Source organism: Penicillium verrucosum (assembly GCF_028828655.1).
Source record: "Penicillium verrucosum strain IBT 35672 chromosome Unknown utg000002l_segment0_segment0, whole genome shotgun sequence".
NCBI classification, from domain to species: Eukaryota; Fungi; Ascomycota; class Eurotiomycetes; order Eurotiales; family Aspergillaceae; genus Penicillium; species Penicillium verrucosum.
The window spans coordinates 4,642,805-4,663,661 of NW_026643211.1; the positions used below are offsets into that span (position 1 = coordinate 4,642,805).

Below are 20,857 nucleotides of genomic sequence, written 5' to 3' on the forward strand. Positions count from 1 at the left end.
CTCGTTGGTGTGCGCAGCTCGTTGGTGTGCGCAGCTCACTGGTGAAATACGTTAGCGGTAACTGCTGGAAAACTAGCGCTGCTGCATATTTGTTCAAGCTGATTCTGATTCTGCTGGCAATCAATCGGCTCAGAATTGTGGGTGAACAACTGTAAGTTCGATTACGCGAAGGCCTAATTCCAAGGACGTCTTCAAACCACGTGTACCTAGAGGTTGTACTTGAGAAGGATCAACCTAGGAAGGAAGCAAGGAGGTCGATACAAATGAACTCGGGAGATGGACTAATCGAAAGGGGGATCCGGGTGTCTCGCAAGGCGGTTATGACTAATCCTGATGGTCGTCCCGATCTTGCGAGGCGACTGGATAAAATCGGGAATAAGGTCGAATCTCGGTACAAACGAACTGGGCAGGTGGACGGCCTCGAAGAGGCAATCCAGGTGTCTCGCCAAGCGGTCCAGGCAACACCTGATGATCATCCTGATCTAGGAGGACGGTTATACCGTCTTAGCTTCGACCTTGGACGTCGTTTTGAACGGACAGAAGAACTGGACGACCTCGAAGAGATGATCCGAGTGTCTCGCCAAGCGGTCCAGGCAACACCTGATGATCATCCTGATCGCGCTGGAAGGCTAAGTAACCTTGGAAACAAGCTCAACGCTCGATACGATCTAAAAGGAGAAATAGCCGACCTCGAGGAGGCAATCCAAGTGTCTCGCCAAGCGGTCCAGGCAACACCTAATGATCCACCTAATGATCATCCTGATCTAGGAGGACGGTTATACCGTCTTAGCTTCGACCTTGGACGTCGTTTTGAACGGACAGAAGAACTGGACGACCTCGAAGAGATGATCCGAGTGTCTCGCCAAGCGGTCCAGGCAACACCTGATGATCATCCTGATCTAGGAGGACGGTTATACCGTCTTAGCTTCGACCTTGGACGTCGTTTTGAACGGACAGAAGAACTGGACGACCTCGCAGAGATGATCCGAGTGTCTCGCCAAGCGGTCCAGGCAACACCTGATGATCATCCTGATCGCGCTGGAAGGCTAAGTAACCTTGGAAACAAGCTCAACGCTCGATACGATCTAAAAGGAGAAATAGCCGACCTCGACGAGGCAATCCAAGTGTCTCGCCAAGCGGTCCAGGCAACACCTGATGATCATCCTGATCTAGGAGGACGGTTATACCGTCTTAGCTTCGACCTTGGACGTCGTTTTGAACGGACAGAAGAACCGGACGACCTCGAAGAGATGATCCGAGTGTCTCGCCAAGCGGTCCAGGCAATACCTGATGATCATCCTGATCTAGGAGGACGGTTATACCGTCTTAGCTTCGACCTTGGACGTCGTTTTGAACGGACAGAAGAATTGGACGACCTTGCAGAGATGATCCGAGTGTCTCGCCAAGCGGTCCAGGCAACACCTAATGATCATCCTGATCTAGGAGGACGGTTATACCGTCTTAGCTTCGACCTTGGACGTCGTTTTGAACGGACAGAAGAACTGGACGACCTCGAAGAGATGATCCGAGTGTCTCGCCAAGCGGTCCAGGCAACACCTAATAATCATCCTGATCTAGGAGGACGGTTATACCGTCTTAGCTTCGACCTTGGACGTTGTTTTGAACGGACAGAAGAACTGGACGACCTCGAAGAGATGATCCGAGTGTCTCGCCAAGCGGTCCAGGCAACACCTAATGATCATCCTGATCTAGGAGGACGGTTATACCGTCTTAGCCTCGACCTTGGACGTCGTTTTGAACGGACAGAAGAACTGGACGACCTCGAAGAGATGATCCGAGTGTCTCGCCAAGCGGTCCAGGCAACACCTAATGATCATCCTGATCTAGGAGGACGGTTATACCGTCTTAGCTTCGACCTTGGACGTCGTTTTGAACGGACAGAAGAACTGGACGACCTCGAAGAGATGATCCGAGTGTCTCGCCAAGCGGTCCAGGCAACACCTAATGATCATCCTGATCTAGGAGGACGGTTATACCGTCTTAGCTTCGACCTTGGACGTTGTTTTGAACGGACAGAAGAACTGGACGACCTCGAAGAGATGATCCGAGTGTCTCGCCAAGCGGTCCAGGCAACACCTAATGATCATCCTGATCTAGGAGGACGGTTATACCGTCTTAGCTTCGACCTTGGACGTTGTTTTGAACGGACAGAAGAACTGGACGACCTCGAAGAGATGATCCGAGTGTCTCGCCAAGCGGTCCAGGCAACACCTAATGATCATCCTGATCTAGGAGGACGGTTATACCGTCTTAGCTTCGACCTTGGACGTCGTTTTGAACGGACAGAAGAACTGGACGACCTCGAAGAGATGATCCGAGTGTCTCGCCAAGCGGTCCAGGCAACACCTGATGATCATCCTGATCTAGGAGGACGGTTATACCGTCTTAGCTTCGACCTTGGACGTCGTTTTGAACGGACAGAAGAACTGGACGACCTCGCAGAGATGATCCGAGTGTCTCGCCAAGCGGTCCAGGCAACACCTGATGATCATCCTGATCGCGCTGGAAGGCTAAGTAACCTTGGAAACAAGCTCAACGCTCGATACGATCTAAAAGGAGAAATAGCCGACCTCGACGAGGCAATCCAAGTGTCTCGCCAAGCGGTCCAGGCAACACCTGATGATCATCCTGATCTAGGAGGACGGTTATACCGTCTTAGCTTCGACCTTGGACGTCGTTTTGAACGGACAGAAGAATTGGACGACCTTGCAGAGATGATCCGAGTGTCTCGCCAAGCGGTCCAGGCAACACCTAATGATCATCCTGATCTAGGAGGACGGTTATACCGTCTTAGCTTCGACCTTGGACGTCGTTTTGAACGGACAGAAGAACTGGACGACCTCGAAGAGATGATCCGAGTGTCTCGCCAAGCGGTCCAGGCAACACCTAATGATCATCCTGATCTAGGAGGACGGTTATACCGTCTTAGCCTCGACCTTGGACGTCGTTTTGAACGGACAGAAGAACTAGACGACCTCGAAGAGATGATCCGAGTGTCTCGCCAAGCGGTCCAGGCAACACCTAATGATCATCCTGATCTAGGAGGACGGTTATACCGTCTTAGCTTCGACCTTGGACGTCGTTTTGAACGGACAGAAGAACTGGACGACCTCGAAGAGATGATCCGAGTGTCTCGCCAAGCGGTCCAGGCAACACCTGATGATCATCCTGATCGCGCTGGAAGGCTATATGGCCTTGCAGTCGATCTCGGACGACAATATAGACAGACAGAAGAAATGGACGACCTCGAAGAGATGATCCGAGTGTCTCGCCAAGCGGTCCAGGCAACACCTGATAATCATCCTGATCTAGGAGGACGGTTATACCGTCTTAGCTTCGACCTTGGACGTCGTTTTGAACGGATAGAAGAACTAGACGACCTCGAAGAGATGATCCGAGTGTCTCGCCAAGCGGTCCAGGCAACACCTGATGATCATCCTGATCTAGGAGGACGGTTATACCGTCTTAGCTTCGACCTTGGACGTCGTTTTGAACGGACAGAAGAACTGGACGACCTCGCAGAGATGATCCGAGTGTCTCGCCAAGCGGTCCAGGCAACACCTGATGATCATCCTGATCGCGCTGGAAGGCTATATGGCTTTACAGTCGATCTCGGACGACGATATAGACAGACAGAAGAAATGGACGACCTCGAGGAGGCAATCCAAGTGTCTCGCCAAGCGGTCCAGGCAACACCTGATGATCATCCTGATCTAGGAGGACGGTTGTACAACTTAGGAACGTATCTCGAGGCTCGATACGATCGAAAGGAGCAAACAGATGATCTTGAAGAGTCGATTCGGATGTCTCGTCAGGCAATTGCTGCTACCCAAAAAAATCATCCTGACATACCAAACCTATTCTGTGACCTCGGAGCAAAGCTTAACACCCGGTATAGACGAAAGGGAAAGATGGAAGACATCGAAGAAGCGATTCAGTTCTCTCGCCAAGCAGTTCAGGCAACTCCTAACGACCATATTGCTTTTGCAGTACGGCTAAATAACCTAGGGAACAACCACTCAAGTCGCTATGCACTTAAAGGACGGATAGACGACCTTGAAGAGGCGATCCGGTTGTCTCGCCAGGCTATTGGGGCCACTCCTGATAATCATACTGATCTTCCAATGTTTTTCAGTAGCCTCGGAACCAATCTTGGGCATCTATATGATCGAACAGGGGAAATGGAATACCTCGAAGAGGCGATTGAGGTGTCTCGTGAGGCGGTTCAGGCTGCTCCTTCTGACTATCGTCAATTTCCAAAGCTGTTAGATATCCTAGGGAGCCAGCTCCTAAGTCATTATAAACGATTAGGCAAGCTGGAAGACCTTGAAGATGCGATTCGAATGTCTCGCCAGGTGATCCAAATGACTCCTGACGACCATCCCGATGTTCGAGGGTTTTTGCAAACCCTCGCAACCTATCTCTATAGTCGGTATGAACGAACAGGGAACGCGGAAGACATTGAAGAGGCAATTCGGGTATCTCACCAGGTGATTCAGATCACTCCTGACGACCATCCCAGTTTTGGGATCGCGTTGAACAACCTTGGAATCTATCTCAAAGGACGGTATCAAAGAACAGAGAATATGGACGACCTCGAAGAGGCAATTCAACTGGCCCAACGTGTCGTTCATACAACCCTTGATGATGATTTCTATCGCGCAGCATGTTTAAGTAACCTCGGAACCCGTCTCAAAAGTCGGTATGAACGAACTGAGAGTATGGACGACCTCTCAGAGTCCATCCGGCTGTCCCGCAAGGCTGTTCAAATGTCCCTTGATGATCATCCTAATCGCGCAATATTTTTATACAACCTTGGGATTGATCTTGAATGTCGTTATGAGCAAACAGAACAAATAGAGGACCTCAAAGAGGCGATTCGTTTATCTCGCCAGGCGGTTCAAACCAAATCAACACCTCCTTTGGTTCGGATCGCTGCTGCTAATCTGGGCCTTCGCCTCCTACTTAAGCGCAAAGACTACCATGCTGGTTACACTCTATCTGTTGAAGCTATCGATCTCCTGCAGCTGGTGCACAAAAGGTCTTTGACCCTACAGGATCGACAATATGTCGTCTCACACTTCTCTGGCTTAGCTACGCAGGCCTGCTCCCTCACCATTCAGACTCGACAGCCCCTTTCCGAAGCTCTGCGCTTGTTAGAGCGTGGACGTGGTGTCATCCTTGGTCTTCTCATGGATGACCGGAGTGACACGTCCGAACTAAAAGTGGCCCATCCCGATTTATGTGCACAATACGAAAGCCTTCGCCTTGAGGTAAACACTCGTCTCGAGAGCACCGAATCTCAGCGCATGAGTAAGCAAATTTCCACAAGACGGCCAAAAGCTGTCGAGGAGCTCGAAAAATGCATACAATATATACGCCAACTTCCTGGCTTTGAATTCTTTCAAAACGGTCTTTCTGTGGAGAAAATGCTGGCTGCTTCTAATAAGGGTAGCATCATCGTGGTGAATGTCACCAACCTAAGAAGTGATGCTATTATCATCTCCGCATCCGGATTTAGCCTAGTCCCTCTTCCTCGGTTTGAGGCGGTCCAAGCGCAGCGTTGGGTCGACCAGGAAGTGAATTCGGCTGGGAATAACAAATCATACCGCCAATTTTTAATCTGGCTCTGGCGGGAGTGCGTAAAGCCTGTCCTCTCTGAACTCGATAATTCTGTTCAATCATCTCTAGAGGAACTCCCGAGGGTCTGGTGGATCGGCACTGGACTTGCCAGCTCCTTCCCATTTCATGCGGCGTGTGATATCTCTGCAGGAGAAAACACATTCTGTCGCGTTTTATCTTCCTACACCCCGTCAATCAAGGCATTACTACACGCAAGAGAGCGGGGTTCTGTCTCTACCCCATCAAACAAAACCCCCCGAAAGCTACTCGTGGTTACCATGGCCAACACACCCGGCGCTAATGACCTACCAGGGGTAATAGCCGAAAGGTCTACGGTCCTAGGAGTACTTGGAAACTCTGTTCAGGTGGAATGTCTCGACCAACCGGACTCTGCAAGCGTTTTGCGCCAAATTCGGGAATGCAATGTCGCCCATTTTGCTTGCCACGGAATCTCAGACTCGGGTGATCCTTCTCAAAGTGGCCTTTTACTGCAGACTGCGACTGCAAACCCAAGACAGGAAATCCTAACTGTTCTGAAACTCTGCGAAAACCACCCTACTCTTGGGGATATTGCATACCTCTCTGCATGCTCAACTGCAGAGAACCAGGCAGAAGGTCTGACAGATGAAGCCCTTCATGTTGTCAGTGGTTTCCAGGTCGCCGGATTCAGGCACGTCATTGGGACTTTGTGGCGATCTGATGATAGCGTGTGCGTGGAGGTTGCGAGATTGTTCTATGCTGAGCTTTGTCGGAACGGAGCTCTAGAGTACACCGATAGAGTCGTCGCGATGGCACTTCATAAGGCGGTTTTTGACGTTTCGAAAAAGGTTGAATACCGGAAACGGCCGTTACATTGGGCACAATTTGTCCATTACGGAGCTTGAGCATGGATCGGTGTTGTCATTGTGTGTGCTATCTGATGTGTACCAAGCCAGCCAGGGTTACCACTTGAACACTGACGGTGTAGGTAACAGAGAAATGACTTCTTGCCTGATTGTCAGATGGTCGAGACCCACTCCAGCTCCTGGAATTTGACTTGTTCGCATTGATATGGGAAGTTCCAGCTATTCCATACAGTAATGAGACACGACCTACAAGTATCTCTGAACGTAAAGTACGGTACAGGTAATCAAACGGGAATATTGATAGTCCGAGCCTATCCCCCATGCAGTATAGTAGGACTTGGCACTAGGGTTCGGGGAACAATCGAAGAGTGTAACTGGTGACACCAGTTACGGGACGTACTGTAACGAAAATTAAGGAATAAGAAATTAAACAATCAGTTTAATATTCTTTTCGACCAGATATCTTCGCCTAGAGGAACGAGATCTGAGGAATGGTTCTACAATTAAAGTCAAGCGGTTAGGAGGGAAAGGAGGTACATAGTTTTCTCTTGACCATAACTTACCTTGGCTTGCAAAGACAGGGCCTTGTCCTCCGTTTGGAACTAGGATGTTGGGGGTGAATCACCTCCAGAGTGTTTTCTACTTATGACAATAAATATAAGCTCGGACTACAAGAGTATGTTGTTTGATTTAATTGATTTGTTTTATTGGTATATGTGCTATTTGCACTGGGATGTATGTGTAAGCATGGGCAAATCAGAAGGGCTGTAGCGAGTCTAGAGAGCGACAAAGCCATAACAACGAATTGAACTAAAGACCTATCTCTTTTGGGGCTGTGTGCAGATGCCAAGGGTCGAAACGTTTCAGGTTCAACTTGTAATCCAATTATATCACGCTCCGTATCACTTTAGGAGGTCAGTGCGGGCGTCACGCTACCTAGGGTGATTCTCACCCATTTGTCACCCCGATTCTCACCCTGTCTATAGCGCACTCACCCTTCTCACCCCTGGTCGCGCGACCGTAAAGCGGCGCTCACCCATTTCTCACCCGGGCGACACCCACCGAACTATTGACCGCACATAAGCCACACGCCGGTGAGTTAGTAGTTGGGTGGGTGACCACCAGCGAATCCTCACTGTTGTATGTTTTTCTTTTTTTATTTATTTCTGCTAATTCATTCAGTTTAAGTAAATCTTGCCCAAAAGTAATATTAATACTCTATATCCTAGTGGTACCTAGAGGTACCGGCTCAACGTCGCTTTCTGTGTGCGTCATAGGGTGAATTGGAGTGTCAAGCTAGAAAAGACTTGAGAGAGGAATTCATCAATAGATACCATCCAAGTCCTTAGAAATCGTGTGCTCATTCAAGTTAAGAAAAGAAAAGAAAACAGGGAAGAAAAAGGAGCTGGCTGTTGCTCACTTCTCCGATGCCATAATCGCAAGAACAATGCCCGCAAACTCGGCGACGTCCCGTTCGTGTTGTATCAACCATGGCCCATAACGGGTCATGGTGAGAAAGCCGCCATTTGGCAGGCTAATGGCTCGCTTGCTGCGTAGCCACGGGAGGTAGGTATTGTCAAAACTGGCCACTGTGATATACATCTCAGGACCGTCTTGGGAGATTATATAACGGACCCTATATATTGTAATGTTAGCACTTTCGAACGCCTAGCCTCTATTTGAAAAAAAGGGCCTCCTGCCGGTTGTGAACGGCCGCGTCACATTTAAGTCATGCGACAACTTCTGCGGCTTCCTGCATTGACACAGAGGGCTCGTGGACCCTTCTGAAAGACCGTTTGGCCTCAACAAGGATCGCGAGGGAGCCATCTTTCCTTGTATAGTAGCCATCCACTTTGGCATTGAATGGGACCCCAGGCTTAAACTCCGCTCCGAAAAACCGTTGATGTGGGGTCCACTGGCCCTTGATTAGCGGGTATTTCGTAGCAAGAGCGGTCAGAAACACCATGAGACTAGTGTTGACTGATTCCTCGTCAATTAGACGCTCCAAATGGCTCTTTGGCACACTATCGTCATCAAACCCTATATAGGATTCTGCAGATGTCTCTTTTGAATGGGTCTGAACTGATGTCACCTCTAACTGGGCGGGAGACATGGTTTGTGCAGCACGGAATATATGCACAAGCAAACCCACCACCTCCTGATAATTGCCGAGGCGAGCACTAACGATATGCTCAGACCACTATTCAAGTTAGAGCATGTATGATTTGATGGTATAGTATAGTCTACTCACCTCCGAATCATTGTTGATCTTCAAGAACCACCAATACACGCCATCGGACACAACACCATACACAGTTGAATCTTTTTTCTGGAGGTCTTTTCGACGCCTGTGCACACAGCCCATATACCCAAGCGTTTGAGAGACCCCAGTTGATGCAGATAGAGTTCCCTTCGTTTCAACGATAACAACACTGACAGCCACATCCTCTTCATTGCCGTACCACAAGCTGTAGTCAGGGCGCCCAACAAGGTCGTACTTGGCGCCTTTATATATAGCTGGGCCATACCGCCAGAGGCCTTCGGCATTCAAGTTCAAGTTCAAGTCGTTCATTTTTATATCCGAGGAAGTGGTGCCTAGTTGCGACGTGACAAAATGATGGGCGAAGATAAGGAGGTTGTTAAGAGTGATCCGGGTTAACGCTTCGTTTGGTTCACTTTTGCCAAACGCGTCCATCCATTCGGCTTGGTCAAATCAGTTATATGTCACATTGGCCTGAACATTCCGTAAGGGACACGTACCATAGATAGGGGACAGCTCATCTGGAGTTCTGTTACGGAACTCGAGGTCGTTCGGTGACAAGCTCAGCTTAAACATAACCTGGATATCCCGGAGTTTTAAGGAGGAAATTGCTAACCTTGGTCGCTCGAACTGGTCTCCTTGTACCATTGATGTGAGATTTGCGAGCGACGCTTTTAGTTGGGCGAAGGATAGCTTGTGGGCCTGATTGTGAATGTCGAGGATCGTATGTATGAGCTTTCGTTTGCTTGTCTTTTTCTTGGTAACTTTAGTAGGTGGCATGTCGGATAAGCCACACGAAGGAAAGGTTGAGTTGAGTTGAGATTGAGTTGAGTTGGTGGAGGGAAAGAATAAACGCCAGGAGTGAAGAGTATATATACCTAGGTAGATCCTGAAAAGCTCTAGGAAGGCACCCATTTCCCAAGTAGGCTTAGCAGAAAACTCATTTCTTTGTAATGCTAGTTATCTATTTCCTAAATAGGCTTAGTAGCAAATTCACTTCAGATTCACTTCAGATTCATTTCAGATTCATTTTACTTTAGAAGTGCCTATACCTATATAGTATACCCTATATTATACGTCTTATGATAGAAGGCTTCTTCCGTCTAAGAAGAGTGAGATCCAAGTGCCCGCAGCCCGATCCGTAGTGTTGCAAGGTTGGGTTGACAACAATGTCGGCTAGATCTTCTTTACAGGAGCCGAACCCATATAGAAACATAATTAGGGGGCTAGAGTTCAAGTTATGGATTATAGAGAGATTGAGGTTTACACCCTTAACCTGAAGTGGAATTGTCACGTATGTGAGTGTCATAGTGAGAGGCTCGAACAAAGTCCAATACGAAGGGAGGAACATTTGAATACTTGATAAAAGTGATATGTCCGTACAATTTACCGGAAGACGCTACTTGTTGGGTGCCTGGGTGCCTGAGGCCCAGGACATGAGACTGATCCACATCTGTAGACAGTTTCTCTTCCTCTCTCCTCTTCTCTCTCTCTCTCTTGGTCCATCTTTACTATTACGAATCTCACTGCATTGTTTCTCCACAAGCATCTGTAGGTTCTCCATTACTACTTTCTTAAAATTTCGATCAATAGTTTCGCCGTTCCCGGTGGATCTAGCCAGTCCTACGCTGCATTTTAATTCTTGTCTACGGGAATGCTATCTCTCTGACTACTGTAAAAACTTGTAAGTAGCTACTATGTAATTCGTTTAGACAGTTTCAAAAAAATTAATAAGAAGAAACATACAACAGCATGTCTAAAGTTACCACCAAGCCATGCTAGCAGGTACCTTCTCGCAAGTCGAGTGCCTAGCTTCAATATTATTTCCAATATACCAAAGCTGTTTGATACAAGATTTGACAGTAAGGGGCGGAGAGAGTGACAAAAAGAGAGAAATTGGGGTCTACATGGCACTTTCGAGTTTCCTTCGAAGCTCCATCCAAGTTTTTACGACTCTGGCTCCTCAACGCGTGCAAGGGGCTTCAGGCACGAAAGATGCTTATCCTGATGCAGGGCATCGCCCCCATTTGCATATGCCCTGAGGACCTCGGAATTCCTCTCTTTGATTGTGTTGACCATGTACTCGATGCCATCAGTGGCAAGCTCCTCTAGGGCTTTCTCATTGGCATCCTTGGCTTCTACCTGAATTTCATGGAGCCGCCTCAGCCAGAACATGTATCTCCATGGCGAGAATCCAGCGGGTGATCGCTGTCCGAGCTCCGATTCAAGGAACTCCTCACCACCCTTGCTAATATCGCTAGGGCAGTCGTTCCAATACACCTCCGATAGTAAAAGGAGGTTATGGCTTGCTATTTTCAGCCAAGAAATAGCAGCTGGTAACAGATGAAAAACCTCAAGCTGCTTGATACCTCGGTTGGGGTCTTCCTCGTCTGACTCTTCCCCAGTGCGGAGTGCTTGACAGCTTTCAAAGAGATTACGGAAGATCAGAAGAGCAACTTGGCACAGCCTATCCTTAGCCACACGAGCGGATGCAAGTTTGGCTAGGAATGTTGCAAAGTTGAGACGGTGTGTTCCCGACATAGAAGCACCATTATTGACCCAGAAATCGGTCATATCACCAGCCAAGAAGGGTAAATCATTCCAAAGTGTACCGTCGATGGTTCTTGCAATATCAATCCCAGAGACTCCTCGTACAGGTCTAGTCAACGGCCCCATTCCTTGAATGCGGATGATATCGAGCACTATGCCCTCATGTTCAGGTGATTCGGAGGAGATGTTTCGGCCAAGCTCGTAGTACATATACCATAGCGAATGAATGTGGCCTTCAAGGGAATCTGCACCATCTCCAATATCGCAGTATCGGCTGGTAACGACCCAAGTCCGGTTACTGAAGGCCACCTCTCGAACTTCTTTGAATTCACCCCGAGCGATAGACTGGCGTGTACTTTCCTGGTCTCTACGAGCATGGTCGCCCGTTATGACAGCAGGAGTGCCCCTAGGCAGAGAGCTCAGCAGAGAATCACGGAGGTGGTGCATTTTAGGAAGCTGGCTGTATTGATTGATGATTCGACTAGAATTCTGAAGTGAAAGCGTTATATAATAGAGCCCCACGGGGACTTGAATTGTTGTAAGGGTCAACTTAAATGAGGAACAGACAGATTTCTCTTCGGGTCGACTTTTCTCTGCAGGGGACCCCTGCTAGGCAGCAACTTAGGAGGCTGACAGCCCAACCAATTTCTGAATGGTTGGACTTGAGCTAAGACAAAAATATATGTCGATCATACATAACTAACTAGGAGTTTAAAGGTTGTCAGTTCATCTGACACATATGCATTTCCTCATAGGCCTATAGGCCTCCGGGGCAAAACCTTCCGCTTGAGGGTAGCCTGAAAATCTACAACAATGGCTCCACATAAGTTCTAGTCTAATTCGCGTTCCGTTCCGCCTTGGCGATGCTTTCTCAATGCACCACTGTAAATAAGGTGTCGGCATTACCTTACGAATACTTGCATGAGACCGGGTCTATTTTGATCCGACCCGATGCCTTTTACCAGACCGGTATGGTATTTGACAGCAGACAACGATCTGACGCTACTCGACGTTTAAGGCGTACTGATCCCCAACCTCCCTCTCACAAGAGATTCTGTATTAACCCCATGACCATGAGACTTCTGTGGTGGATGTGCTCCTTAACATACTTCGTGTCTCTTGTGAGTGCTGATTCCGATTGTATCGGTACATGGTGTGACATATGCCTACCCGTGACTATTCACGATGCACCCGGGGTTGGCTTCGATCTGACACCTCTATATGGGTAAGTATATCGGTCCTTTGTTTATTACAAAGGCAAATATCTGATAGCATCCAGGACGGCCGTGGTGAATTATTACAATGGAACTGTTGTCGAGGTTGCTAAGATTCGGGGGAATCCGGAATACCTCGAGCTTATGGCACGCCTCGCTATATCTAAGCCAGTACTGCAATCAACTCGAAATTTTATGCACGAACTTTCATCCTACTTAGTGGAATATCTCTTCCCGAGCGTCTCGTCGCCCTGGAGAGACTGGTGGCGTTGGCTGAACATGAAACTAGGCCGGCCGATAAAAGCAGATGGTGTCGAAATTATTAGTGATTTACTCCAAGAACTGAAAATCGCCACCGAAAAAGCAATTTCCCAGCCTCTGGATAGGGTTGCCGTTACAGAGCCAGGTTTCCAGGCGCTAAGCCCGGCTATGGTCAACGCTGCACTCCGAGTCCTAGGTTTACGCACATGGCTACGCGATAGCGTTTATTACCCCTCTCGCTTAGTAGAAGGAGATGCTGTATATGCAGCGAACGGTTATGGTTTATGCATCAACTACCTAGATCGTTTCCAATGCGCGGATGAATTTGCAAATTCGCCAGCTCTTACCGTTTTTGTGGTTTCCTACAACCACAATCTCTTATACACTAGTATTATGGACTATGATACTAGTGAAGCTTTCCCTTACTTTTCAAGTCCTGAGGCGCAACTCGTGGACTACGAGCTTGGCCTAGATAATCCTCTCGATAATGATCAAGACCAAACCGTATTTTGGGATCGTCTCCGTTCACAACTCCAAATCCTTCCTCGGGAGTCCAAATATACTATCACACATATCCTGCTAGCTGGCGAAAGCGTCACACACCCTCGCTTCCTAGCTTCCCTCAGAGAGTCTATGTCGGAACTCTCGCTTAGTCCTACCACGGCCAAAATTCAACTCGCGATAGATCCAACTTTTGCAGCAGCGCGGGGTGCAGCACTTTACGCACGAAGGCGCCAAGAGGCGCCGAATGACTACTATGGAAAATTTGAATGCGAAGAAATGAGGTTACGCGAGCGTTTACACACTTCCACACGGGAGGAACTTCGGTAAAAAAGCTCGGGATTGTCAACACTTAAGAATTGGGTTACACGTGGATGACTAAGCCGAAATCAATATACACAGAAGAAATGCATCACATGTTTGTTAGGCATACATTAATATACAGTAATCCAAAACAGTCCCATCTTAAACGCTTTTTTGCAGGGTGAGTGGAGAGATTTTATTCAGCCACCTGGCCACAGAAAGAGACACGCCGGTCTTGGTACCAGCCACAAAAACAAACCGGCTGTCCATAAAGTACAAGTACAATGCTCCAAAAACACAGGCTGCGGGATGCGGTATTAAAAGCAAGTAAAGAAAACAGGGTCTTCTATGATATGTCGTTTAAGAATGATGAACCAAATTGGGCACCCGAGAAGAGAGACTTAATGTGGGGATGTCGTTATGAGGAAAGAGATGGAAGGGAGGATAAATCGAGGGTGATCGAGTGTATATAAGTCGATCGTGTTGGTGAATGGGGAGGAGGGGAGGGGAATTTAAGCCAGAGCCTTGTGCTCAGATGGAGGCGGGGGAGGAAGCTGTTGGACATTCGTGGTTAGCAGACACGTCTTAAACCCAACCTCCAAACGTATTCATTCAAAAATCAAAGAGTTCATCGTACCTCAAGCTTTGTGTTATCAGCCATCATACGCTGGAAACCAATGCCGACACCCTCAATCACAGCAAGGAAGACGGCACACATAATAGCGGAGTTTCGGGCAGCCTTGTAACCACCACGGATAGCGAGGGAACCACCGGTGAAGAAACCAGCGATGATAGCATTATAGGGATCTTCCTTCTTGCGAATTCCCTTGATTGAACAGTCGTATATACTGAAAAGTCCTCCCCAACAGCCGAAGTTACCACCGAGGACGGGGGCACGCGCCTTGATAGCTGTGAGAGCACCTATCCGGCGCTCACCGTAGGGACTATTGCGGAACCCCTTGACACCGTGCCAGACGGCACCACCGATGGCACCCATACAGAAAGCACCGCCGAAGTCGCTCAGGGCAACCCAGGGGCAGGGGTCGCGGGTGTGATCCATAATGTGTGAAAGAGGCTGGTTGAGAGCCGGTGATATAAAGGCAGATCGGCTGGTCAGGAACCGATTGTGAAAGGCGCCGGGTTAAAGGTCGAATATTGGCAAATAAGCCCAGTGAGAGAAAGATCACGGTGAAAGATGAGGGTTGTAAAGGTCGAAGATTGACAAGCACAGAGACGCGATAACAAGATAAGGGCGGGTCGACTTTTTCTTTCTCAGGTCGGGGTACACGTGACCACCGATGTTCGATCCGGTCGCCACCGAACCCTTTGATTTCTACGGATATCCCCCGTGTTTATTTGTTACTTTTGGATTATCATTCGTTCGGGTTAGGAATCCTCGGGTTCCCTACCCGGAGGACGAGAATATCCCGGTCACTCATCCCTGCATTATGTCTTGAGACCATCAGAAAATTTCCTCGTTCCTGCGCAATAATCTATAATAGTTACTCCACGATTCTTTAATTATCATTGTTTTGGGAGGGGCCAACAGAGCCAATCAGAGATCATAGATCCCAACACCTCGGAACTATTCTGCCATCTAAAAGAATCAGGGTCCTACGGCTGCACTTCTTTGTCTACCTATAACAAGTTCGCCCTACACTGGTGATCTCGTCGAACGACTCGGGAAACCACTCATTTACGTTCTTCCTCGCTTCACAAGTACCAGCGGTCATTAACAGAAGATATTCGGGGGATCGCATAGGAGGCGCTCAAGCTTCTCAAAGTATATAGATCCGAGCTTTATTCGAGCTAAACCGGGATTTGGCGAGAATGGTGCGAGAGGTAGAACAGGGGTAATTGGCATGAATTATCTTTGCGGAAACACGGAAAATTTGGTGGGCGTAGCTAATTACACCAAGAAAGAAAAAAGACACCGGACAGAAATATGAGTGATATATATGAGACCTGCATACTTCATAACTACCTATATGTGTATGCTCACATAGATCTATCTGTGGAGGCCTGATATGTGGGGTGTAGGTAGCCCCGAGGCCAATAGTTCGTGGTATTAACATCTATATGTCGGTCTCGCATCATGATTCCCTATTCTATATAATCCTCTATATCACACTCTCCCTGCACAACCCAATTGTTTGCCTTCTATAATTCTCTCCTACATATAACCTGATACATACGACCACAGGGTGTGGAAAACAGGGCTTCCCGTCCGCTCAGCCGTACTTAAGCCACACGCCGGTGAGTTAGTAGTTGGGTGGGTGACCACCAGCGAATCCTCACTGTTGTATGTTTCTTTTTTCCTTTTTATTTTTATTGCTTGCTCAATAAATTCGCTGAGAACAGACTGCCAAAATGTGGCACCGGTCGAGTATTGATTTCAACCTGCACTGTCAATACCTAAGTGAATTCTCACCGAGGCACTTGGAGCCATAAAAAAAAGAAAGACATAAATACAACCTGCAAGGTCCCTCTTTTACTCTACTATGATTTGCTTCAATTTGTTTAGCTAAGTTATCAAGTATATGACATGCCTCGTACTAGCGGCCACATGGTATCGTGTCCTGTAGATCCGTGTATTCGCCTTCGTATTTCGACACTATTTATTGTAGGGTCTATTATGTACGTTGCTACCTACCGCCATTTTTTCCACCCTGAGCAGCTAATAAGCGGTAAGGTGGATGTCGCAAACAACTATACGACCATCCATAGAGTTGAAATTGCGTGCTAAGGCCGCGAACGCCGCGAACGTTTGCTACGGCTTCGGACTCAAGAACCACAGCCTGTGCCGATACGAAGCGTCCGAAATCGCTGGAGTCTAAAGTATCTCATGATTCAGCGTGAGAGGCGAGTACTAACTAGTTACTATTATGTAGATTATAAGAGATCTTCAACACACCCACGATCATAGTCATATAGATCGTTTAAAAATTTGCCCCCTAGTTATAGTCCTTTCCGCGAAAAAAAAAAAAAAAAAAAAGGAAGTTTTCATAGTACAAAATCACTGTAAATATCACTCCGAAATATACCAATTAGCAGCCCCTAGCTTTAAGCTAATTTACTCGATAAGGCGACGGAAGGCCGTAGGCCGGCGCTCCTAATGGCTTTACGAAGCTATTTTCCGCTTGCTGCTAGGTAGAAATGTACTCGAACGTAATCAAGCTAGAAGAAACTTCTTGTCTTAGAAAGTAGTACCGTACTACAACATATTTTATTCTTGTTTCTTCATCCCATCAATATATAGTATTGAAATATTTACATTTAGCAGTATGCACTTTTAAAATCTACTTTTCATTGCATTGACAACATCCGTAATGATTATCATATTCCAATTGCACTTCGCCTCGAAAAATGTTGAAACGTGAGAGATCACCTTTGAGTTATTTGCTGCAGCTCGTGGGACTGCAGCGACTCTGACACTGGGTCATTTGACTTTCTATTAGTCGAGCCTTCAAGGGACCTTTTGTTAACCATTAAGCTAGCTAGAAGCCCTACCGCGGCAACGCAGATATACAAAATCCACATGGAACGAAGACTAGCGACATACGCTCCGCGGACTGCATTGCGCTGGTGGACGGGAAGTGATGCGATCAGGCCTACATTGGCTTCCGCGCTAGACCCGTCAAAATGTGCTGCCGTCTCATCTCCAAGGACACTTGTAAGTGTTGTGGCATGAGTTTGCATGCTATGCTGGAAGATCACTCCTCCGATGACAACAGAAAGAGAGGTGGCGATATTGCGAGTGAACCCAAAAGTTGCAGTCGCGGTCGCAAAATCGCTCGGGGCAACGTGGGATTGCAGCGCGATCAGAGGCGACTGGAAATTCATGCCTACGCCAAACCCAGCGACAGCCTCAATCACTACAATTTTGACTATCGACATCTGATCGTCGAAAATAATGAATAAACCGAAACCTAGTGTCAATACGGCCATTCCGGTCCAGATGGGCTCGCAAAAGTGGCCTGTGGGAGAGGGTAAGCGGGAAATTCAGTACGGAACAGAGTATTTGTCTCTTACCAGTGTGTTTTATGACGAACCCTGTGGCAATCCCTGTAAGACATTGAACGATAGCGATGGGAAGAATCAAAACTCCCGACATCAGGATCGATGTTCCCTTAACAGCCTGGAAGAAAAGAGGAAGGAAATAGAAGGCGGAGATATAGACCTGAATGATTCAACCCATCTAATCAATTGCTGACATCATGAGATAATTGACCCGAAAAACTCACAAAACCATGGCAAAAGCAAACCAACAATGATGCCACATTTGAACGATGCTTGAAAAGACGCATTGGCATTATGGGAAACCGGGCGTATTTCGCTTCACTAAGCACGAACAAGGGGATCGTGATAACTCCAAATACAATGAGACATAAGACCGTAGGCGACTTCCACGGAAAAGTTTCTCCTCCAAAATTCAGGCCCAGGAGAAGCATCAAAGTGACCCCTAAAATGGTGACAATTCCAAGCCAGTCAAGTCTTTCAGGCCAGATCGGAAGGATAGTCGGTTTGCTCCAGCGTCAACGTTGAGAAGCCAGATCAGCATGACAAACGCCAATGCACTGCAAGGCAGGTTGATCCACCAATTCCACCTCCATGAGACGAGTTGAGTGAACACTCCGCCTAGGACCGGACCGATACCACTGGCCAGTGCCCAGACCACACTGGTTAGTCCCAGGTACATGCTCCTGCGTCTTTGTTACTGTTAGCGAAGCCCAGTAGTCACATCGGAGGTAATCGCCTGCGATATACCTTATATCAAACATATCTGTGATGCAGATATTGACGAGGATAACGACGCCTCCGGATCCGCTTCCTTGGATCGCACGGCCACTGAGAAACATCGGCATATTGATTGATACTGCACAGAGGAGAGAACCGATAAAAAAGACCGCGACCGCAGTAAGCAGCATTGCTTTGCGTCCCCAGATATCGCTCAGCTTCCCCCATACTGGACTGGAAGTTGCATTTGCCAAGAGATAGGCAGAGCCGATCCAGGTGTAGCCTGAACCCGATCGGAAGTCTGCGACGATAGTGGGAATGGCGGGACTGGTGATTGTCTTGGAGCAGACTCGTCAGCTTAAATGACTTCGTCTTCGGGTTATCGAAAAAAACGTACAAAATCAAGAGCCGCCGTGAATAATGATAGCTAAGAAATGAACGTCAGCCGGTATGGCTGCTTCTACTGGGACTCCACCGGATCATACAAAGAGGCAGATGATCACGACTAGCATCCGCGGCCGGCTGAGTGTTGGGGGCCCAGCTGACGCCCTTGTTGTGAGACCACTCTCGCTATTCTCCGTCGTTGACACCATCTTGTACTAATCCAGTATATTAGCAATACTTGTTCAGTAGGAGGGTTCCATTAGGGGGGGAAAAGAAAGAGGTCCACAAGTCGACTGGGCACGGGGGAAAACCCCCTACTATTCTTACGGAGCGGGATAGTACTCCGTACGGAAGCCGCTTGCAGGGGATCTACTTATCTTGCATCTACTAGTACCTAACACATGCGGTGATAACAAGGGTAATCCTGATAAGAAATATGGTCAAAATGGGATCAGAGCTGCGGACATATATTCATCGCTAAGAGAAATCGGCGGTAGCCAGTGTCCCCCCCTTCTGGGAGGATATTTATATGTACTCCGTACCAATATTGTAAATCCACCTAGCATTCGTCTATCCCTCCTCAGAACCTCAGAAGCGCCCACAATTTCAATCTCACCAATTCCCATCATGTCAGCGATCTCTGCCAACGGTGTATCCCAGTTACACTTTATTGACGATCTAATAACGCTACGTAGGGGCGAAAAGGAGCAGCCGGACATTTTGGCCTGTACCAGTGGCACAACTATAGACCGCTACGAATACTTCACGGCCAAGAGACTAGATAATCTGATCAACAATACGGCTTATGTTCTTAAACAATAAGGCCTTTCTATTACGGGAATTAGCCCTACGACCAATAAATGCTCGGTACCTTGGTTTTCCCTTGCTATCCCTTGAATAAAAAGTGGTGATTAATATCTTGACTGAGAATCGTACCATAAAGGGAGAGGAGCCGCGCTATGTTGCAGTCCTTGGCACATCAAACCTAGAATATTTGACGAATATCTGTGCTCTCAGTCGACTCGGATATAGTGTTTTGATTCTTTTCCCAAGGCTATCTGTGCCGGCATATAACAATCTGCTCGATGAAACCAAATGCTCAACTCTTGTGTATATGCAAGAGTATAGTAAAATCGTGGAGCGACTGTGCGAAGTACGCCAATCACAGCTGGCAACCACACCGATGCTTCAAAAACAAGACTTCGATCGAGATGGTATCCCTGAAGCAAGAATAAAGCGGACTGCATTGAATGCTGGGCTTGCAAGTCCACACACTGCCTTTGTGATGCATGTCTATAGGCGTACCGAAGCCTATTTTCGATTCGCACCAACGACAGAGCTACTTTATAAGAGAGGGATCCTTAGGAGCTAGTTAAGCTATATTACCGGTAAGGATGTCGAAAAGACCGGCACCGAGAGCGTATTTAAGTGCGATAGACCACGATATAAAGTTAGATTCACCGGTAAGGGTAGGGACGAGCTCTAATAGCTTTAGCTCCACGAAGCTAGTTACTAGAAACATTTTAAGGATACGTCGAAGGGGAGGAACTTTAGATAGGATAATAGCACTTGATAAGGGCTAAATCCTTTACACGTTTGTAGTGACCGTTAAGAGAGAAGGGCACGTCTATTGAGACCGTTTGGTAGTATTAGGACTAGGCAGGTATTTATATATGGCGAGAGAGGCGCTAGTGACGATGGCGATAATAATAACGACGATGATAGAGGGGCGGATAGAGGATGAAAGCTGATGATGATGAGGAAGGTTAAATAGAGTTTCTGAGGGCTCATAACCTGTTAGGAGAGGTCCAAGTGGTGGACGTCAAAGTGCATGGTGCAATGTGAGGTCGATTGAGTAGAGATTTGTAGAAGCCAAGATACAGATAGACTATAAATGTGACAAGTCGTTGGTTTGATCACTGCTATATATAAACAACATTGATAGATGGATCACTCTGGTTATATATATCATCCATCATCTTCGTCAAAGCAATGGCAAACCGCGCGGGACTTTCTTCGCTCGGCGGTAATTCAACCACGACGACGTCGAGGATGGAACAGAAGAGCTTCTATACCAGTTGTAATATGCGTATGAGGGAGGCTCAGGGTCGGGGAGGACCGGCCTTGCATGATTGAAACGTCGAAATGCTTCTAATATA

At 47.6% G+C, this 20,857-nt stretch overlaps 8 protein-coding genes across 8 annotated transcripts; 3 read left to right on the forward strand and 5 right to left on the reverse strand.

The window, feature by feature from the left end:
- Positions 1 to 263: 263 nt before the first annotated feature.
- Positions 264 to 6,527, forward strand: N7516_007361 (uncharacterized protein; the record flags this gene model as incomplete). Its single annotated transcript, XM_057220081.1, has 1 exon — positions 264 to 6,527. The coding sequence occupies one exon, from the start codon at positions 264 to 266 to the stop codon at positions 6,525 to 6,527; it is 6,264 nt and encodes a 2,087-aa protein (XP_057074172.1).
- Positions 6,528 to 8,217: 1,690 nt separating this feature from the next.
- On the reverse strand, positions 8,218 to 9,528 carry N7516_007362 (uncharacterized protein; the record flags this gene model as incomplete). Its single annotated transcript, XM_057220082.1, has 3 exons — positions 8,218 to 8,688; positions 8,740 to 9,191; positions 9,249 to 9,528. 3 exons carry the CDS (start codon positions 9,526 to 9,528, stop codon positions 8,218 to 8,220), a joined length of 1,203 nt encoding a protein of 400 aa, XP_057074173.1.
- Positions 9,529 to 10,695: 1,167 nt separating this feature from the next.
- On the reverse strand, positions 10,696 to 11,745 carry N7516_007363 (DUF3632 domain-containing protein; the record flags this gene model as incomplete). Its single annotated transcript, XM_057220083.1, has 1 exon — positions 10,696 to 11,745. One exon carries the CDS (start codon positions 11,743 to 11,745, stop codon positions 10,696 to 10,698), a length of 1,050 nt encoding a protein of 349 aa, XP_057074174.1.
- Positions 11,746 to 12,365: 620 nt separating this feature from the next.
- N7516_007364 (uncharacterized protein) lies at positions 12,366 to 13,604 on the forward strand (the record flags this gene model as incomplete). The annotated part of the gene is made up of 2 exons (XM_057220084.1): positions 12,366 to 12,523; positions 12,578 to 13,604. The coding sequence occupies 2 exons, from the start codon at positions 12,366 to 12,368 to the stop codon at positions 13,602 to 13,604; spliced, it is 1,185 nt and encodes a 394-aa protein (XP_057074175.1).
- Positions 13,605 to 13,907: 303 nt separating this feature from the next.
- On the reverse strand, positions 13,908 to 14,751 carry N7516_007365 (Mitochondrial inner membrane translocase subunit Tim17/Tim22/Tim23/peroxisomal protein PMP24). The gene is made up of 2 exons (XM_057220085.1): positions 14,215 to 14,751; positions 13,908 to 14,131 (listed from the first exon to the last, which is right to left on the reverse strand). Exons 1-2 carry the CDS (start codon positions 14,635 to 14,637, stop codon positions 14,090 to 14,092), a joined length of 465 nt encoding a protein of 154 aa, XP_057074176.1. The 5' UTR covers positions 14,638 to 14,751; the 3' UTR covers positions 13,908 to 14,089.
- A 2,210-nt stretch (positions 14,752 to 16,961) lies between these two features.
- N7516_007366 (uncharacterized protein) lies at positions 16,962 to 18,028 on the reverse strand (the record flags this gene model as incomplete). The annotated part of the gene is made up of 3 exons (XM_057220086.1): positions 16,962 to 17,554; positions 17,610 to 17,757; positions 17,822 to 18,028. 3 exons carry the CDS (start codon positions 18,026 to 18,028, stop codon positions 16,962 to 16,964), a joined length of 948 nt encoding a protein of 315 aa, XP_057074177.1.
- Positions 18,029 to 18,039: 11 nt separating this feature from the next.
- N7516_007367 (uncharacterized protein) lies at positions 18,040 to 18,907 on the reverse strand (the record flags this gene model as incomplete). The annotated part of the gene is made up of 4 exons (XM_057220087.1): positions 18,040 to 18,286; positions 18,345 to 18,652; positions 18,712 to 18,741; positions 18,800 to 18,907. 4 exons carry the CDS (start codon positions 18,905 to 18,907, stop codon positions 18,040 to 18,042), a joined length of 693 nt encoding a protein of 230 aa, XP_057074178.1.
- Positions 18,908 to 19,325: 418 nt separating this feature from the next.
- N7516_007368 (uncharacterized protein) lies at positions 19,326 to 19,520 on the forward strand (the record flags this gene model as incomplete). The annotated part of the gene is made up of 1 exon (XM_057220088.1): positions 19,326 to 19,520. One exon carries the CDS (start codon positions 19,326 to 19,328, stop codon positions 19,518 to 19,520), a length of 195 nt encoding a protein of 64 aa, XP_057074179.1.
- Between the last annotated feature and the right edge of the window lie 1,337 nt (positions 19,521 to 20,857).

Excerpts from the sequence above, each read along its gene's own strand:
- N7516_007365 (XM_057220085.1), bottom strand. The coding sequence starts at position 14,637 with ATGGATCACACCCGCGACCCCTGCCCCTGGGTTGCCCTGAGCGACTTC. Across the intron at positions 14,132-14,214 it reads CTGATAACACAAAGCTTGAG|CTTCCTCCCCCGCCTCCATC; the intron begins GTACGATGAACT and ends AATGTCCAACAG.